This window comes from Spea bombifrons, chromosome 10 (assembly GCF_027358695.1).
Source record: "Spea bombifrons isolate aSpeBom1 chromosome 10, aSpeBom1.2.pri, whole genome shotgun sequence".
Taxonomy (NCBI): domain Eukaryota; kingdom Metazoa; phylum Chordata; class Amphibia; order Anura; family Pelobatidae; genus Spea; species Spea bombifrons.
In genome coordinates, this window is record NC_071096.1 from 37837584 (window position 1) to 37855981 (window position 18398).

Below are 18398 nucleotides of genomic sequence, written 5' to 3' on the forward strand. Positions count from 1 at the left end.
GGCAAATAGCAGAAAGTCCAAGCACTTTAACCTCCGTTAACAAAGAAAAGCTACACTGGCCTGAAGATGTCCTACACCAGCGCCCTCTACAGATAAGGCCGGGTATTTGTCTTTAGCAATACTGTAATACAACTCATCTTCATAAAAAACCCCAAAACAATGAAATCAGTTATTTTTATATTGTGCATCGATGGAAAAGAAAAGAAAATGAAAGGAGAAATAAAAAAAAAAAAACTCAGCCTTGTATAGAGCCCAACAGATCAATTGATTTGTTTGGCTGGGGAGGGAGGAAAGACACTGAAAAATGGAAATGACAATCTTTTTCTCGATCAGCTGTAGGTCAGTCCCGACTCCGGATTGCGAGCCATCTTAGATTTCTCCTATAGTGCTGTTGCAACACGGCTCGAATTGATTTTTTTCTATAATGACAGCTCCAGTCAGGCTGGCACCGTGGCAGCCTACCAACTCATCTCATTACAATGCTCGGATAATGAAAGCAGCTGGTGTCATATTATAAAGGTGTCTTCAACAATGAAAACACAGCCCCTCTATCTTCAAGGCAGCATTTAATCATTTAGATAGTATCGTTTTTCTGATAAAAGCATTAACGAGGGACAAAGACCACTTCGCAGTTTCAAAGCGCTGACCTCCTCGCTACATTTTTATTAGCCCACTTTTCAGGTTTCTTTTTTTTTTGGAAGTCCTCGTTGCTGGATAACAGTTCTTCAGCCATTTTAAGGGGTCAGGTTTGTGTGTTTGACATTCATAAAATCTCCCGTAGAGTTCTGAGAATTTGTACGTAGTGAGAAATCTTCCGCCTTTTCTAGACGAGTCGTTCAACAAAATGCGTCAAATTATATTGCGATATACAAACGGAAACATTGTTTCTCTTCTTCCCACGCCTAGCCCTCTTGGGCCTTGTTTCCATCCATCGCAGGTTGAGCTGAGCTCCCAGCTTTGATGGTCAAAAGTTCTTCTGGATTTCCAGAAGGTTCTGAATCAATGCGGGAGCGCTTGAACCTACGGTCTGGATATTGACTGTTATCGAAAGGCATTCGATGGACACAGAGTACGTGGGTCTTCAAATTTCCCTTCTGGGAGGCACTATACGGGCAATATCTGCATTGGAAAGGCCTTTGACCTGAGGGAAAGACAGAAAAGAAAGTAGTTACAGACTAATGCAAACAGCTCGCTGCATCCGCCATCGTGTGGCCCCTACCTGTTCTCTACCTGTCAATGTAACGCTTGGGGTCAGCACTACACGTACTTCCTGTCAATGTAACGCTTGGGGTCAGCACTACACGTACTTCCTGTCAATGTAACGCTTGGGGTCAGCACTACACGTACTTCCTGTCAATGTAACGCTTGGGGTCAGCACTACACGTACTTCCTGTCAATGTAACGCTTGGGGTCAGCACTACACGTACTTATTCTGCTTTTGCAGACATTAACATTTTATGATCAGAGACCTTGACCTAAACATTTGTAAATGAGGCGGACAAATGGCTCATCCACCAGGTTCGACTCTTATTGCGAAAGACGCCAATTCTCTCAGGGCAAAGTTGGAAACTGAACACGGTCCCGACTCTTACACTTTCTACACTCGTCTCTGCTACCTCCGTTTGATTTTAACTGTGCGTGGGGGGAAAACAGACAAGAAAACAAGAACGTATTATTTCTATATATATATTTCTACTATAACCTGTTTTATGTTACATGTACTGGTGATAAAACGTGATATATATACATAATTACCTTTAAATAAGGTCTATCATGAAAAAAGGTTCTGATTTGGAATGTTGCCAGTGGTCTGTGGTTTCTGTGGAATCTGTGGTTAAAAGGTAAGGGTCGCTTATGCCTGAACTTTAGTCCTTCCTCCTTCTCATGGATGAAGAACCACACTGGGCTGATCTGTTACATTCACAGAGCTTAACTATATATGAAACCTATATTCACCAATAAGCTCATATATGTAACCGGAATAGTAATATCAACGTATATTTAGTCAGTTGGTTGTTTTCTAGAATCCTGGATGACGCCATAAACCTGCCATGTCATAATGATATTGTCTATGTGTCTGGGACGTCTTACTACCGGTTTAGGTCGAAAGGCGTTTGTACTTTCAGCTGATGTCCTCTGACTCTGGATATCCTGGGCACCCAGTGTTTCTGCCAAGTCGCGTATATAAAGCACAGAGCCGCAATGATTTCTGTACGTTCCGACTTGACAATCAGGATCCAGAACCTGGGGATCCGTGTGCGGTGAAGTCTCTTAGTCCTCTAAGCACAAACGGCCATGTTTTTTTTTTTTGAGTCTTTGAAATGCTGAGATTTCCCAACAGCTGTCTCGTTAATTGAAAGTTTTTAAAGTTAATTACCTTGTGACATGTTGATTTGTCAGACGCAGTGTCAAGATGCATCCGTCACATTGTATCCCTAACATGATACTATTTGCGGTGCCAATACGGTTTTTCGCTCAGTATGTTTTGAAAACACGTTTATGGTGACAACCATTTAGATTGTGCTAATTAGGTTTATATTGGCATAAATAATATAATTTATGTAAGCGCTCGTTTTGAACTTACCACATTATAAACACGGGGAAAAAAACATTTCTTCATATATTATTTTGGAATATTGGACTTTATCATTTTATTTCGCATAAAAAAAACCAAAACCTAATTACTCATATTTTAAAAGTTATGTTTTTTTTAATGTGATCTTACAAATTTATTACTAGTGTCTGACAAGTCATTTAATAACATTTTGTAATTTAAATTCCATTTCATATTTAGAAATTCTCGTGTTTTTTTCTCTTCCTAATTTATTTGTGTAAATATTTCATAAAATCCGTCATAAGTGCAACTACCCTTAAATCAACTTAATTTTGACGGGAGATACAAAAATCAATAGTCATGCATTTTTACACTTAATATAAAAAAACAGTAAAGAAGATTTATTAAACTGGTTTACAGGATAGTGAATATAATCATAACTGCCTTTAGCGTTCATGTAAATCCTATCCGTGCTGTATACAGGTTCTGGAATCTGAATTCCTCAAAGTTGCCTGGGACCTGCCGAATTAGTAGTATTAATCTAACGTATACATAATCTGTGATATGTGTTTTCTGTATATGTTTGTATACCAAACCATCAAGTTCTATAATACTTTTTAACGAGAAAGTAAAGAAAAATGCATTTATTAAAAATTACTTATATTTAGTGTTTATTGTTATATACAGTATATGATATATATATATATATATATATATATATATGAATTATACTGTATATATATATATATATATATATATATATATATTGTGCTGGTGGCATTACATATTAACACATATACCGGTCTCTTCCGATGTATCATTTGGAAACGCGACCGTTTCTCTTTGAATAGCAGACGGTAACAGAGCCTCCTTGTTATCCAGACACTTTGGATTATCTCCATAACACATTTAACCTTCTCTGCCTCTTATTAATTTTGAGTCTTTTACCCTGTGATTCAAGATCCATAATCATATTTCTGCTTAATTCTTATCTGTTATCCTTGCAGTCCCCTGTTGTTAAAACGACCCTCCGCCGCCTCCCCCACCCTCCGCAGCAACTAACCCCAGGGTAAGCAACCTCTGAATATGTAGACTTCTTATGAGTAATTCAAACACGGCCCATTTGTTTCATTACCAAATTATTCATGGTCTGTAATGATGTAACGTATATGAAACCCTAGAACGAGTGGGAATGGGCCGCGGCAGATCATAATAAAACTACTCAGTTTGACCTAACAAAAAAAATTACAAATAACCATACAAAGCCGCACTGTTACTTGATATAATTACATATTTGTCTAATTAAAGAATGTGAATAAGATCAGCAGCCCCCCCCCCCAGTTACATTACGGGATGTATGGATCTGGCAGTAAGATGTCTATTATTTCCAAACATTTTCTGTTTGGGTTCAAACTGTATTAATAACATCTTATTGCTCAGTGACATTGTGAAAATCTATATTAAGGATAATATATATCAATATATTAATATAAGGAATCGAAAGCTCTTGTTTGCTAAACATTTCCAAAGCTGTGACGAACCCTTGAAGGGCACAATGTTGAAACTAGACATTGAGAAGAATTGGGATTCTATAGGTTTTAAACCGTTGTACATGATGAGTAGACTACAAAGGGTCTGGAAACCCTACCAAGTCTGAAGACGAGGGGGGCAACCGTTCACTCTGAGATCTCTGAGTCCTCATCCGCTCTTATCTTCTGTCACTGTGACCTGGTGAAATTATACCAGGGAGCCTTCTGTCAGGTAAGGCAGGTATGCCCACCGTTCTCTACACCACAGGAATGCCCCCCATCCACACACACACACACGCTGGAGAGAACATGTAGCAGGGAGATGATGGTGCATTAGAAGAGCTAGCTGTGCTGTTGATCTCTAGTTGAATAGAAGAGAGATCCAGATCTGACAATATGATGGGGTCTCTGTCTCGCTCCACTACACGATCATGCCCATGGCCCCGTTAAGAGTAATTCATCACTTGTGGTCACCAAGGAGCAGACAGGAGGACCTCCTTTCTATGTACTTTCCCTTATTAAACGGCACATGGTTTGGCAGAGAAATGGCTGCATTGGCTCAGCTCACTTGTAAACCTTGCACTGCGAGACTCCAATTGACTCGCGTCTGGAAGTCACAAATGATTCCAGCCGCCCCTATCCGCAGACAGCTGCATTCTTCTGCGGGGCCGACTTTTTACGACATTATGGAGTGGACGTATTTTTTATTAAGCCATAAAAGAATGATCCTCCGCTTTCCTGCTCCCCTGCTAAAGATTCTCTAAATTGAAAGGTGTCAGGATTGCTTTTTCTCCCTTCCTTTTTGGCATGATCCAGAATGGATGGCTGAGGAAATGACAGATGTCCGCAGCCAACCGCAATGAAGCATACTAAAGTTTCAGCCCGATCCATTCATTTCACTGCAGTCACATAAAGCAAAACAAATGTGCAGGGACTCCCATTATAAGGGAACATGGCAGGAATACTTTGTTTCATTATTTACTTGTTACAAAGGGGGTGATATTGTATCGCCGTGTAACCCCTTCATAGCCTGGCTGTTTACTGAACAACTTTCCTAGCTGTCAATACGCAATTTGAAAGTAAATTCGCTGGCTACGTCACACTGTAGGTGCATTTAACCTTTAGCTTTGGGGTGAGTGCCATATGGCCAGGTGGATGTAAGGGGCCTCAGAGGCATTGGCTAGCTATGGTGGGTAAATCGGCAAATCCACACGGGCCTCGTGGCTAGTGCTAATTTTTCAATTTCAATGACTGTGACATCATAGACATTCATGATGGTAAATAACATGCAGGTTTGGTTTCTCTTGAATAAAACTTTAAAGAAATACCCAGCTGGGATAATAATTGCTTGTAGATGACAAAGTATTTTGTGACAGCCACAAACATATGAGTAAATACTCCGCTCTGAATACCGTTGCCCGTTCCAGCTGGCCGGGGCAGCTCCCGCTTTGAGTTCTGTCCAAGGCCGTTAAACTGTGAAGCCGAATCTGATCTGAGCTGGACGATGAGCCGAAGGGGTTAAATAGGATGTTTTCGGAAATGTATTAATCCACTTAGAACCAAATAATTCAAACTGTCTCCTATGTGCAATTGTCTCGTTTGGTTCCCAACCCAACATTTTTTTTAGTCTAATAGGTGATGCATTTTTAATGCAAAATAAAATGCCAAATATCATAAAAGCTTTTAAGGGTATTTAGGGCCCCCGCCTCCTTTATATGCCATTTTAACAGGACATCTAAATTAAATATAAAGAGTTGGATGTTGAAGTATTGCCGGATTTTTGACGGAGGATGTATAATTAAATATGGCAGCTCGTCTTAAATAACACTATTATCAGTTATTACTTATTATTAGTAATTATTAGTACCAATAACAGATCCGAGTATATCCATGGAATTCATCTTGTTACATACCATTTGTTAAAATGTAACTATTGATCAATGACGACCTACTCAGGTACAACACGTTAAGACAGTCGGCCAATGCTGCTAACAAAGCTAGGCGACTGTCCATATTTTGTGTGATTGCTGTGATGGGCTACAAGATTGTAAGCCCTACGGGCAGCTTGGGACCGGAATACGTTTCTAGATTAACTTGTACAACTCCTGGTGAAGAGTCAAGAGCAGAAGATCTTCAGGGCTCTTAACAGCCGCCTATGCACATTGTATGAGGGTCTTCTTCTGGTCTTCTAGAGCGTGATCACTGCACTAATACCTGGGGAAAGAAGCCATGTTTAGTTTCACACGGAATGTCATTTCTCCAATGACAGCTTGAAAATCTTACTGGTGTTAAAAGTCTGTATTTTTTCATGTTAATAGAAGACGCGTGTGCGAATGCATGAATCGCCCGTCTCTGCCTCCTCCAACGCTTCTTTTTGATGTATGTAATGCAGCTGCTTTTAAGTTGATGTGTGCATACGCTCTTTACATTATTTATACACCTGATACGAGGCTGTTGTTTTAGCAAATTGCTTATTTCTAGACGCGGCACGTTATTATGGCATCCTGCATTCAGCCTTCAACAGCCACCAACCCCGCGATCTTCCTTTCTGGCTAATGCTGGCAAAATGAAGTCTACATGGACGAGGCTCTTCTTATTTTATTTCTCACCTTTGAATAAAAGTAAAATGAGGTAAAAGCTCGAGTTTCTCTGTAGTGTATGAATGTCTACACGTTTCAGTAACCGCATGCAGACACGCGTGACGAGGTGGCCCACCCAGACACCGGGTTACAGAAGTATGTGAAGGCTGTATATCCTCAGATAAACACGCTCACATATATGAGATAAGGTAACGTATGGTAGGATCTTAAAGCCTGACGCACTAGCTCAGCTGCCTGATGTAACCATGAGCGAAAATATTCTTTGGCTCCAGCTGCGACCACGGCCAGTCCGTTTGATAGCACGTCCATGCGGATATTCATGCAATCCATTTGTTGGGGGGGGGTGTACAGCCATGTCCCCCACAGAAGCCCCCCAAATCTTAAAAAAAGTTTTTCATTTATGTTCCGTTTTTATTCAGGTTTGCCTAAAATAACGCACCGCTTCTGGCCCTCTGGGTTAGAACAGAACGGAAAAACGGAGCTTTTCCACCTTAAACTTCCCACATCAACCTCGGCAAAACCACATGACTGCCTTGAACCGTCTCCCTGGTGTGTTGAGCGCTCCTTTGGCAGGAGATCAGAATTACTCTTATATAAATTCCATCTGATGCCAAGGCGACCATCTGTGAGGCAAACTGCTTCACCTACGTCTGCACACAAAGCCACTCTCCCATAGACAAGGGGGAAGGAGGAAAAAAATTGATTAATTTGCAGAATGCTTGTGATTTGCTCATATATTATTATAACTGCTCATCAGCACATGACAAATTCCCAGCACTGCGCACAGGAAACCCGTTCAGTTTCAGCAGTTTTTTTGCGTCGGCACCTGACAGGCTGCAGAGCTCCTAATGACTTTCAGATGCTTACAAAACAGTAATTCTATCTTCAGAATGAAAAAAAAATCATAAGAAGGGAACAGAGTCACAGCCATTTTCATTTCCACGCCGCACAGGAGATGGCGGCTTTAACTCTTGCTTGGAGCGGGGCTGGGTGCTGGCGCTGTGTGGCTCGGACCGGTGCGGAGGACACGTAATCCCCTCTGGGACCCGAGACAGACGCTCCGTGTTAGATCAGACAGGTGATCATATAAAAGGAGACCGAGGGGGCATCGGCGCTACATAATGACACACAATGTGACAGACACAATGCGCACGGCACGTCGCAGGATTACCAACATTCTTTGGGCCTAAAGCAAATAGCAGCAAGTCTTTGTGCAGCTTCTGAAGGATAATATATTAATATATAACACGTATAGTGCTGTTTGGAGGGTAAAATACTGAAAAGCCTTCCTGGGTGGGTGAGGGGGGCATTGGTAAGGTGCAGGCTGGGTTAGATAACCACTACCTTTCCACATAAGGGCTTCATTAGCCAAATCTTGGAAGAAAGGCTTCTGGCTCGGTTGGTTAGTGAAGTCGTTACTGCACTCCCATAACCGAGGCTACAGAGACGCATGCGATACCACAAGATGTCGATGCGCCAGTACGGAGCCCCTTTGCCTTCTTTTGAGTTAGGGCCAATATCTGGCTTGTTTCACATTAGACAGTCCCTCTTCGCGTCCGAGGGTTGCTGCACATTATTGTTTCTTTAAAGAAAAAGCCCCAGGGTATGAGAGTTGGGGGCAATTGCCAATGAAATGAAGCCCTGCTAAATCCCCAAACCTATCTGCTAAATTAACCCCAACAACGATTTAGTCTCGCCGAGATCTCAGACCAAATTACTCCTTAACGACACCTAAAATTAAGACTTCGCATTCCGCCTGCTGGAGCAGAGGGGGCTAAATGATTACATTACGTGGGTGAAAATCTGCTCTGTAACTGCCTTCGTAGTTTCGGATCACATTGGTTTTATTAGTACCATAGTAGAGCTCGATATTTTCATTAAAATCTAATTGTCACTGTCCCAGAACTCCCAAACCTCCTGTATGAGTCCTTCGAGGATAATATATCTGGGTACAAAAGTTTTCTTGTGGGAAGTAAAATGTAACGTTACAAAGTTACCATTTAACTAAGAAGGGATTTACAACCCGGCTGTAATCTCTGCTCCCTATAACCTGCCAAACGAATCACGCCTGGTCTTTCTTATCCAACACTTCAGTGGCATCATTATAGTCATGGACACACACATATATAGCATATATATTATAAACATAGATATTATATACATAGATATTATATACATAGATATTTTGCACACACATATAGAGCACTGTTTCCTGGCTTCATTGCATGATTTAGAAATGTGAGCCGAGAAACAAAGATTTCCAAACGCATCGGTCTACACCGGAGAAGCCACAGAAGGAGCGAGCAATAAAGTGCACTGTGCCATCTGTCCAAAGACAATAACCTGCATGTTCAGGGAGCTTACAAATTATTCAACACACAGCCCCAGCAAATCCTAGCGCCCCCAAACGCAGGCACTCTTTCAACACAAGAAACCCTCTGATGCCCTTTGGTGGGGTAAGGTGGCTCTTGAAGGACGTTGGAGGTGTTTCTCGGAGGTGATATAAGAGATGGAGGTTCTGAGCCGGATTCATAGTGTAGAGAGAACAGAGTTCAGCCTCGACTTCTCACCATAAGACCTGGAATCGCAGCAGACAGTGGGAATTCTGCTCCGGGTCCCTGGAAACCCTGCCTGCGTTGGGCTTCTACTTACAAAAGTGATGTTGGGATTTTTCCGTCGATGAAAATCATAAATAAGCAAAGAAAACTGCCGCGACAAATAAAATTAAAATGCAATGCTATAACCGCGTTTATAAGAACCCTAACTCTCGCTTAACCATCCTCAGTTCCACCTTTAGACACGCGCACAAAAAATGATAATATTAAAGTTTAAAGGAAATCGGGATTTATTTTGTGAGATGAAATTTTACGAAAGCCAATTTTTAGGAGCCAGTTAAAAAATAACACTGTGGAATAAATAAAAACGGCTTATCCTTTTCTTTAAGACGTCGGAACGCGTTGGCTTTTCCATGCCGAGGCCCGCGAGGAGATCTCGCTGGTCAAAGCATAAGATACAAAAAGAAAAGAAAAACAGCTGAAAATATACATTAATGGTGTTTGGAAGTACATATGGAAGGGGACACAGTGCTAACTTTTACACATTCCGATATATAATGATATGATCCACCATCCTTCCCCTTGTCTCAGGATCCTTCCCCAGTAATGCCCTCGTGGGTCTTATATAAAGCCTTTGATAGCGAGCTTGTATCTATTTCCTTTAGTGTATTTACAACGAGACGGCCATCTCCCATCAGATAACCCAGTTTTGGTGCAGCTATACCCGTCTTGTTTGGGTAACATATTATCTGAAGCCAGAAGACATGGTGGCTACTGAATAAAACAAAAAAAAGATATTTCTCCAGCTATGAAAACTATTTCTTTAGAAATAAGGTCGCCGGTGCCTTAGAGCGGGTATTGGTCTCCATATAGTTTACACCGAGCGGTTATATATAGCTCTCTCTCTGAGACCTGCGTCGGGTTTCATGGCTGAGAGGCACAAGGCCCTTTCTGTCTCCGCCGCAGACGCCTCTTCTGCGCCGAGTGCCGACGTACACACCTCCCTAATGTGAGCAAACGTCTAAGGAACGTGGCAGCTAAAATCCGTCTGCCACACACAATGTCAAAACCAAGACAATTGGAAGATTTGCATGTGTCAATCACTAGATAATAAAACTCAATTGTTACCGTGCCGCCAACGCGCGCCGCCATGTACCTAATATGTAAATGAAAGTATTCATAATCTCTCCTGCCAGACAGTAATATTTATACACCCAGGGGTATAAACAGAACTCTCTGCTTCCGACGTTCTATTAAAGCTTAGATATCCTAGAGAACGGAACTCCAACCAGTCCTATGGAGCAAAGGGGTTTATCGCTCTGTATCCTGCATCCCGCACGTTGGGGAGGGCGCTTCCGCTATACGTCCCTGACCATTGCTATATATATATAAACATGGACAGACTTCTATACATTAAACGTAAGCATTAAACATAAGCAAATAGCTTCCTACATTCCAGAGCAGATAACGTTTAGGGGTTCTGTCTGATCAGCCAATATCGTGATATTAAACCCGATTTTGGGCTATTTCAACACACGTAGCCCCAGGAGATCCGGTTAATTGTTTTCTTAAACATTTTTACATCTGAAGTAGAGAGGAAACAGACTTTACGATTAGTGAGATCAGGCACGGAACTGTTTTGCAATTAGAACGCGAAATGCTTTTTACGTCGTTATGGAAAATACTCGCTAAAAGAATAAACTCCATTCCAGAATGATAGACAAAGTCATTTTCCCTGCATTTCTTACCATTAAGTACACAAAGGGACCTAAAACTCAGCAATTTCATTGTTTTTTTGTTCTTGCGCGGTTCCCAAATGCCACTTATAATCTTTAGCGCGGGTCTGAACGATTTGAACAAGTAAAAATAGACTATGGGTCTATAAAGTATCGTGCCTTAGAAACATCTTTCTTCTGGCAAGAAAAGGGCAACAGGCAGACGAAAGACAAAATGTCAAATGACAATAATCCATTCTTTAAAGCGCTCTGACAGGTTGAGTGTATACAGGTTTCCACCATATGTCCAACAGAAAGAAATGTCTGCAGAGCGGAAGCGAGTAGGTTTTGGGAGATGTGTGCACCCTAGCGTTATTTAAAAGGCCTTTTAAAAAGTTGTCCGGACAGGGAGGGCTATGAAGGGACCTAAGCCCGTCTGGCCTCGTTCGGTCGCTGACCAAATGTCTGCGAGATGTAACATTAGCAGGTTAGTGAGACATGCGCAGCCTAGTTATTAAAGATATCAGATGTCTTTGACACGTGACCCAGCTCAGTGACCGCTAAACCTGCCACAACTCTCGTTTAGGGGAGAAGCGTGCGAAAAAAGGTCATGGCGCAAGAAAATATAAGGTGCCGCGTGTGCCTTGGAAGGCCAGTGAAAGATTAGTTAGTAAGTCATGTTTCTCATTAAAGATCACAGGTAATAGGATCGGGCCTGAAGAAGTAGCTTCTCACTGCAGGTTGTCCCTTTCAAACCCCACCAGTCCCCGCCAGAGGCTGATGGTAATCAGCTAAACGTAGAAACGATTCAAACTGCTGGGAGTTTTACATTTCAGTTTGGTTAGTGGATTAAAGAAGGAATGAGAAAAAGGGGGCTGAGAATGAAAGTGTCCAAGGCAAATGGCGCGTTACTTGATCTCCGCTGTCTTTGTCCAGTTGGCGGTCAGCCGCACACCGCACTGGTCTCTACGCGGTTTATCGGGCCACTGGAAAATCTTTGCCAGTAATAGTTCTATGGTTTTCATCAACTTCACTTAATAAGCACCTATTCATTCCAAGTTGGCCCCGCATTATATTTAATGTATGAAGATACATATTTCCAGGTCCTTACACACGAATAGACCAATGAACCTTCCTGGCGAATATTCCCGGCTAACAAGTATACAGTATGCTAGACTCTAAAAATGACCAATCCAACCACTGGCAGCGAGTACGCTGGGGGAAGAAACCCTGGAATCCACGCTCAACGACAGACAGCAACTTCGGCCCCTGTACACAAACCAAAGAGTTCTTCTATGGACGGTGGAAGTATTGGCATTTCCGGCAGCCTACAGAGATACCAAGTATCCCATCACAGCGTGAAACCGCACTCTCTATCTTTTTTCTCTCTACGTTTTCGCTGATCGCTGCCCCCACCACAGTCCAGCGTCACCAGGGACGGGCAAACGTTTCCCGAGTCACCCCACGCGGAAGACGTACTCATCTCAGCTCTCTGTGCTTTGGCTCAGTCTTGCTTTATATCTGTAGGGGTTTCAGTACCCGGGGATGGGGTATGTGGAATCTCCATAGCTGCCTCTATGTCATTTTGTGCATGCTGCCGCTCAGGGCACGTATATTAATTACATAGAATAATAATTCATCACCCGGGCCACGCACTGCAGGAAAAAGCTTTCCGTAGGATCCACGTTTCTCGGGCTGCGAGATTATAGCTCACCTACCTTCCGGCTGAAGGGGCTATTTGTCTGCTTTAAGTGAAATCACTCAATTCTCAAAAGTCAGTGGAGGACTTTGCTAAGGGGAGGGCTGGGAGAGGCCACTCCAAATAAGTTCCATTAATCAAAAGGCACCGTCTAATGTAACTAATATTTTACAATTAGAGAAGACAAGATGGGACTAAAAGCCATCTATCTCTCTTACACCACATGATCATCGATTCATAATCAGAAGACTGAGAGTCGCACAAAGATGCATTTACAGGGCTGGGGGGGAGGGGGGCAGGTCTGAGCTGGAGATAATGAACACGATGGGAAGGAGCGGCGCTGAGGCCTGTGGAAAGATGACAGATTGGTTCAATGGTGACGGATGACATGAATTTGAGTACTGATACCTGACAGACAAGCGAATGATGACTGCGGTTCTTTCCACCATTATGATCCTCAATTATGTTGGTAAGGAGTAGAAGAGAAGGAGTTGGCACAGCCCGGTCGTTTACTCATAACCTCGGAGAACGCAGGGCCGCGCCAGGCTGACACCTTTATTTATTTTTTTTGCCACAAATGTATCGGCAGTTTGTAGGAAGTGGAGCTTTTCGTTGTTACTAATCACGGGCGGGGGGGGGGAGCACGGCGTCCGTCCATCTGTTTTGCAATACAACCGGTAATCTTGAGGGAGTGCGAGCGAGGGGCGGCAGGGGAGGGGGTCTGTTCTGGGGTGCGAGAGGGAGGGGTATTTACTCCTATTGCTACCTCTAGGAAAGCACTGCTTGCCAAGAAAAATCCACTCTTTGAATGAGCTCATTTTGGAGACTTTCTATTCTTCCATGTGCAGGAGTTAGGGTTCGGAAATGAGTCAGGCTGCGGGAAGCGCGTAAATGGGGCAGATCCCGCGCTCCACAATAATACTTTTCTTATAAAACAGTTGGCTGCTTTTCCTTCTCAGAAACCACAAAATGAAAATGTTTTATTCCCCAAACAAAATTTCTTCCTCTTAACCCTTTACATGCTTGGCTGCATGTCACCGGTTAAGGGGTATGTATCTAATGAAGCAAATGGTAGCAGTTAATGGGTTAATTCAGGCTACATGCGGAGGGGTATTTGGGAATATACTCAGTCCCCACCATGGCAAACACCTGGCCTTCTGTACCATTCACAGCGTTACAAGGGTTAAAGCCCAGACGTCTGTACAGTATTATCCCTTCTATCACCTTGAGGACATGCGCATACACAGAGACCGGAGACACCGTTGCATTGTGGGAGTTGTAACAACAGAAGTAATGACTACTGTAATAAACCTCACGCATAACAAGCCGACACTATGACATCATCCCCCCGTCACGGCTTCTGTTTCACGACGGAAACAATCACCTTTGGAAATCTCGTTAAAAAGTTACGATATGATGTTTAGAATTATTGCGTTTTTGGGGACAATCCGTCAAGGTGCTGTTTTTCTGCTTTCCAGGAAAGTACTATATACTGGTATACTCAGTTTAAAAGTGATGTCCGTTAAGCACACGGGGCGTTGGTGCATGGAATGGATCGGAACCACGAGCTCTCACACTCCTCGTTACCCAAACTGAATACAAAGTAACAGAATTACGTTACCCAACATCCCCTCCATCACAATCATCGTTTACAAACAGTATAATGTACCACTATGAGATCAGTTTGTCTAATTAAATGTTTAATTAATCACAACTAATTAATATTGTGCATCTGTATAAAGCCCACTGCTATTGGACGTTTCCCCTAATGTGGGAACGGCTCACTTTTGGTTGGATATCGGAACGCGGCGTCACATTTATTTCAGTTCATTGCGTAGCATTAGTGGCCCAATTAACGGCTTTAAAAAATCACATTTCGGCATCGATACAGAATTCCTCAAAATTGATTAACATTTGTATATGTATATATATATATTTTTGTTCTATACAATCTGACTTTATCCTGAGCTAAAGTATAAACCTGAAACTATTTCACAGAAATTCGCTAAATGTGATTCACAAGCTTTTCATTAAGTGGGGTTTGGTTAATAAAAAAGATTTCTCAGAATCCTTGTTTTTCCTTCTTTTTTCGGCAAGAGAATGCACTGGAAGCATTATAAAAAATATGGAAAAACGTATAAATGTTAAAAGTTAAGACGGGGTTACATTCTACGTGCGGCCCTCCGATAAACGTAAAAGAAATGGTGAAGATACCGGACCATTCACACAGATCGGCAGGCAGAGGAATAAAACAGTTATTTCATTTCTAAAACACATTGAAACCGAAGATTCTCCGAGCCATTAGCATGAAGCAGAATGAAGTTAACGTGGTTCACAGTCCATGGTTCAACGTCAGCAAAGGATTATTATTACCGACACGAAAATTCCACGCGCAATCGCGGGCTCTCTGTGTGAAATAAAAGAGGTTTTAGAAACGCTCAGGGCAGAGAGGCTGATCGCAGGAGATACGCGCCCATGACAAAAAAAGGCATTTCCGAGTCATCGGAATAACACGGAAACCCCGGTAATTTACCAAAAGATTCAAACACTTCATGCACAGCATGTGATGCTATTATTGATTTATATAGCGCCTGCATATTCCACAGAGATGTTTCGAGGCACACAAATGTCCTGTATAATAGTTTGTGCGATCGGTGCCGATCCAAGTCATTCTATAACAGAACAGAGAGGGGACCCCAAAGCTAGCGACTGCTTTCATTACTCCCAGATTGGAAAGGCATAATCGCTAAAGTTGGAGGATTTTTCCCAAATTACAGAATAGCGATTTCTGTCCAAATGGTTTGTTCCCCGTAACCAAAGAGTTTGATAATATACATAATATAAATATGTGTTCCGTATCCATCACGTTATATCTGTAGTGACACAAAAGGACGGGGGGAAAAAAGTTTTAACTTAATTTGACTAAAAATAATAAATATACTTTATTATATTTCACTGTAACACACTCAGAGTTTTCAAAATGAAAAATAACATTCATTTAAATATAACATCTCTAGGTAGTGATCCAGCCTGGTAAAAAATGAAGGATTTAAATAATCATAAAGGCAAATATTAGACACAAAATCTATAAAGGGCCTCATTGAAATGTAAATTACTTAAAAGCTGTTTACCAATTCATGTATAATATTGTCAAATTGTTCATTTTTCACATAATTTGATATTCTACTGAGCCATCGTTCAAAGCCAGAGAATCCCGACTCTCATGACCCTGCGCGGCGAGGATCGGAGGCACTTTTTGGAGCGTAAGGCTGGTCTCTACCGCCATCTAGAGGTGAAACGGCGGCGCTACAGCCGAGCAGAGCCGGGGAGAGAAATAAATACAGCTGAATAATTGAATAAGAGGGCAAGTTCAATCAGGGGTCACCATCTGCCCGACGAGGAACTGTTGGCGCATTTCAACTAAGCCTCAGTCGCATCATAAACACGCTTATCACTGCTCCGAAAATAAAATAAAATCACTCTTAAAATAATCGAATTATAAACAATAAAGAAAGTAGCCATGGATACCAGGATGAAGTTGACAAAATTAGCGAGGTATTCGAAGATGTATCAGCGCAGCACAGATGAAGCCGCAGCGAACGCGAGCCGGAGACATTAAACATCGGAGATGGCGCATCCATTCGTAACAATGGGGATGGCTGCAGCTAATGGTCTGCTTGTAGACGGTATACAGGCCGGCGGGAAGGACCAAACGCACAACATGTATCCTAACCACATGCTGCTAATTCCTATTTATACAGAAAATCCCAATAAATATTTCTGTCAATGTTTCACGAGAATTAGGATTAATGTAATCATTTTTATTGTTGCAGAAACCATGGTTTTACTGGATTCTGTGTTTGACGAATCAGGTTCATCGACGTGTTGGATCTGTACGCTGGGCACCGAATGGTTAAGGGATAGCCAAAGATATCTTTCTGTCTTTCCAAGCAGATTTAGGCAAATGTTGCTCACTCACTAGCCGTCTACCAGGACTGGTTTTGCGCTGGCAGAACTGGCTGTCGGAGCCTGGCAAGGTATTTGGGGTCCGTGCTCTAGGGGGCACTGTGGGGATCGATACTTTCACATTTTTTATGTAAATTAACACCCAAAAGAGAAACACTTTTTATAACTTTACCAAAATGACTCAGAGTTGGCAAAACAAGAAGGCAGCCGCGAGTCTTATCTCTGCTCCATCCGAAAAGCTTTCAAATGTAAGAAAATGTTTCCCCCCTTAATTTCTCTTAAAACATTGTTTTACAAAGAAACTTCCGAAGATGTATTCCCTAATTACCTCCAGAAATGTAATAAACTCCTCCAAAAAATTATTAAAAATCATATTTAAAGCTTTCTCATAAAAGCCATGTTCAGAGGAGACAAGTCTGAATTCTCCAAGGTTCCATTATTGAAGTAAATATTAATATTTCCCCGGCTTCTAAATTGGAATAAGATTGCAAGGATGCATAGCTACCCTATATCACAATTTATAAACGAGTCAGGAACGCGGATGAAGTGCGGCAGCGACTTTAAGTCAACGTAAATAATTGCATTAAAATCATTTGTAATAGGATTAGGTACTATGTTCATTTATTAAGCACATCTATGGGAAAACAGTTATTGAAACAGCCCCAGAATGAACATATTGATAGAGCGGCTAAACGCGCATCAGATAAACAATTAGTTGATCTGTTTGCTAATGGAGTTTGGTTGTAAGCATTGTGTTGCAGACAAGAACTAATTAAATGATTTCAATGTAGCAGAATCTGAGCAAATCTTCATCAGATACACTGTCATTCTTCCTCAAAATACCTGATAGATACATATAGACTGATCAATTGATAGATAGATTGATAAAGATTGATAGATAGATAGATAGATAGATAGATAGATAGATAGATAGATAGATGGATAGATAGATAGATAGATAGATGGATAGATAGATAGATAGATAGATAGATGGATAGATAGATAGACAGACAGACAGACAGACAGACAGACAGATAGATAGATAGACAGAGATAGATGGATAGATGAGATAGATAGATAGATATAGATAGATAGATATAGAAAGAGGTAGATAGATGGATAGACAGACAGACAGATAGATAGACAGACAGACAGACAGACAGATAGATAGATAGATAGATAGATAGATAGATAGATAGATAGATATAGAAAGAGGTAGATAGATAGATAGATAGATAGATAGATAGATAGATAGATAGATAGATAGATTGAGATAGATGGATAGATGAGATAGATAGATATAGAAAGAGGTAGACAGATGGATAGATAGACAGACAGACAGACAGACAGACAGATAGATAGATAGATAGATAGAGATAGATGGATAGATAGATATAGAAAGAGGTAGACAGATAGATAGATAGATAGATAGATAGATAGATAGATTGAGATAGATGGATAGATGAGATAGATAGATATAGAAAGAGGTAGACAGATGGATAGATAGACAGACAGACAGACAGACAGATAGATAGATAGATAGAGATAGATGGATAGATGAGATAGATAGATATAGAAAGAGGTAGACAGATGGATAGATAGACAGACAGACAGACAGATAGATAGATGATAGATACATTGATAATAGATAGATAGATAGATAGATAGATAGATAGATAGATAGATAGACAGATAGATAGATAGATAGATAGATAGATATATAGATAGATAGATAGATAGATAGATAGATAGATAGATAGATATAGATAGATAGATAGAT

At 41.4% G+C, this 18398-nt stretch overlaps 1 protein-coding gene across 1 annotated transcript in view; it reads right to left on the bottom strand.

The window, feature by feature from the left end:
• Positions 1 to 682: 682 nt before the first annotated feature.
• Positions 683 to 18398, bottom strand: part of ZNF536 (zinc finger protein 536) — a 111718-nt gene continuing 94002 nt past the window's right edge. Inside the window, exon 5 of the mRNA XM_053448466.1 lies at positions 683 to 1141. Within this exon, the coding sequence (XP_053304441.1) occupies positions 903 to 1141 (239 nt within the window). The 3' untranslated portion in view covers positions 683 to 902. The remainder of the gene's footprint in view (positions 1142 to 18398) is intronic.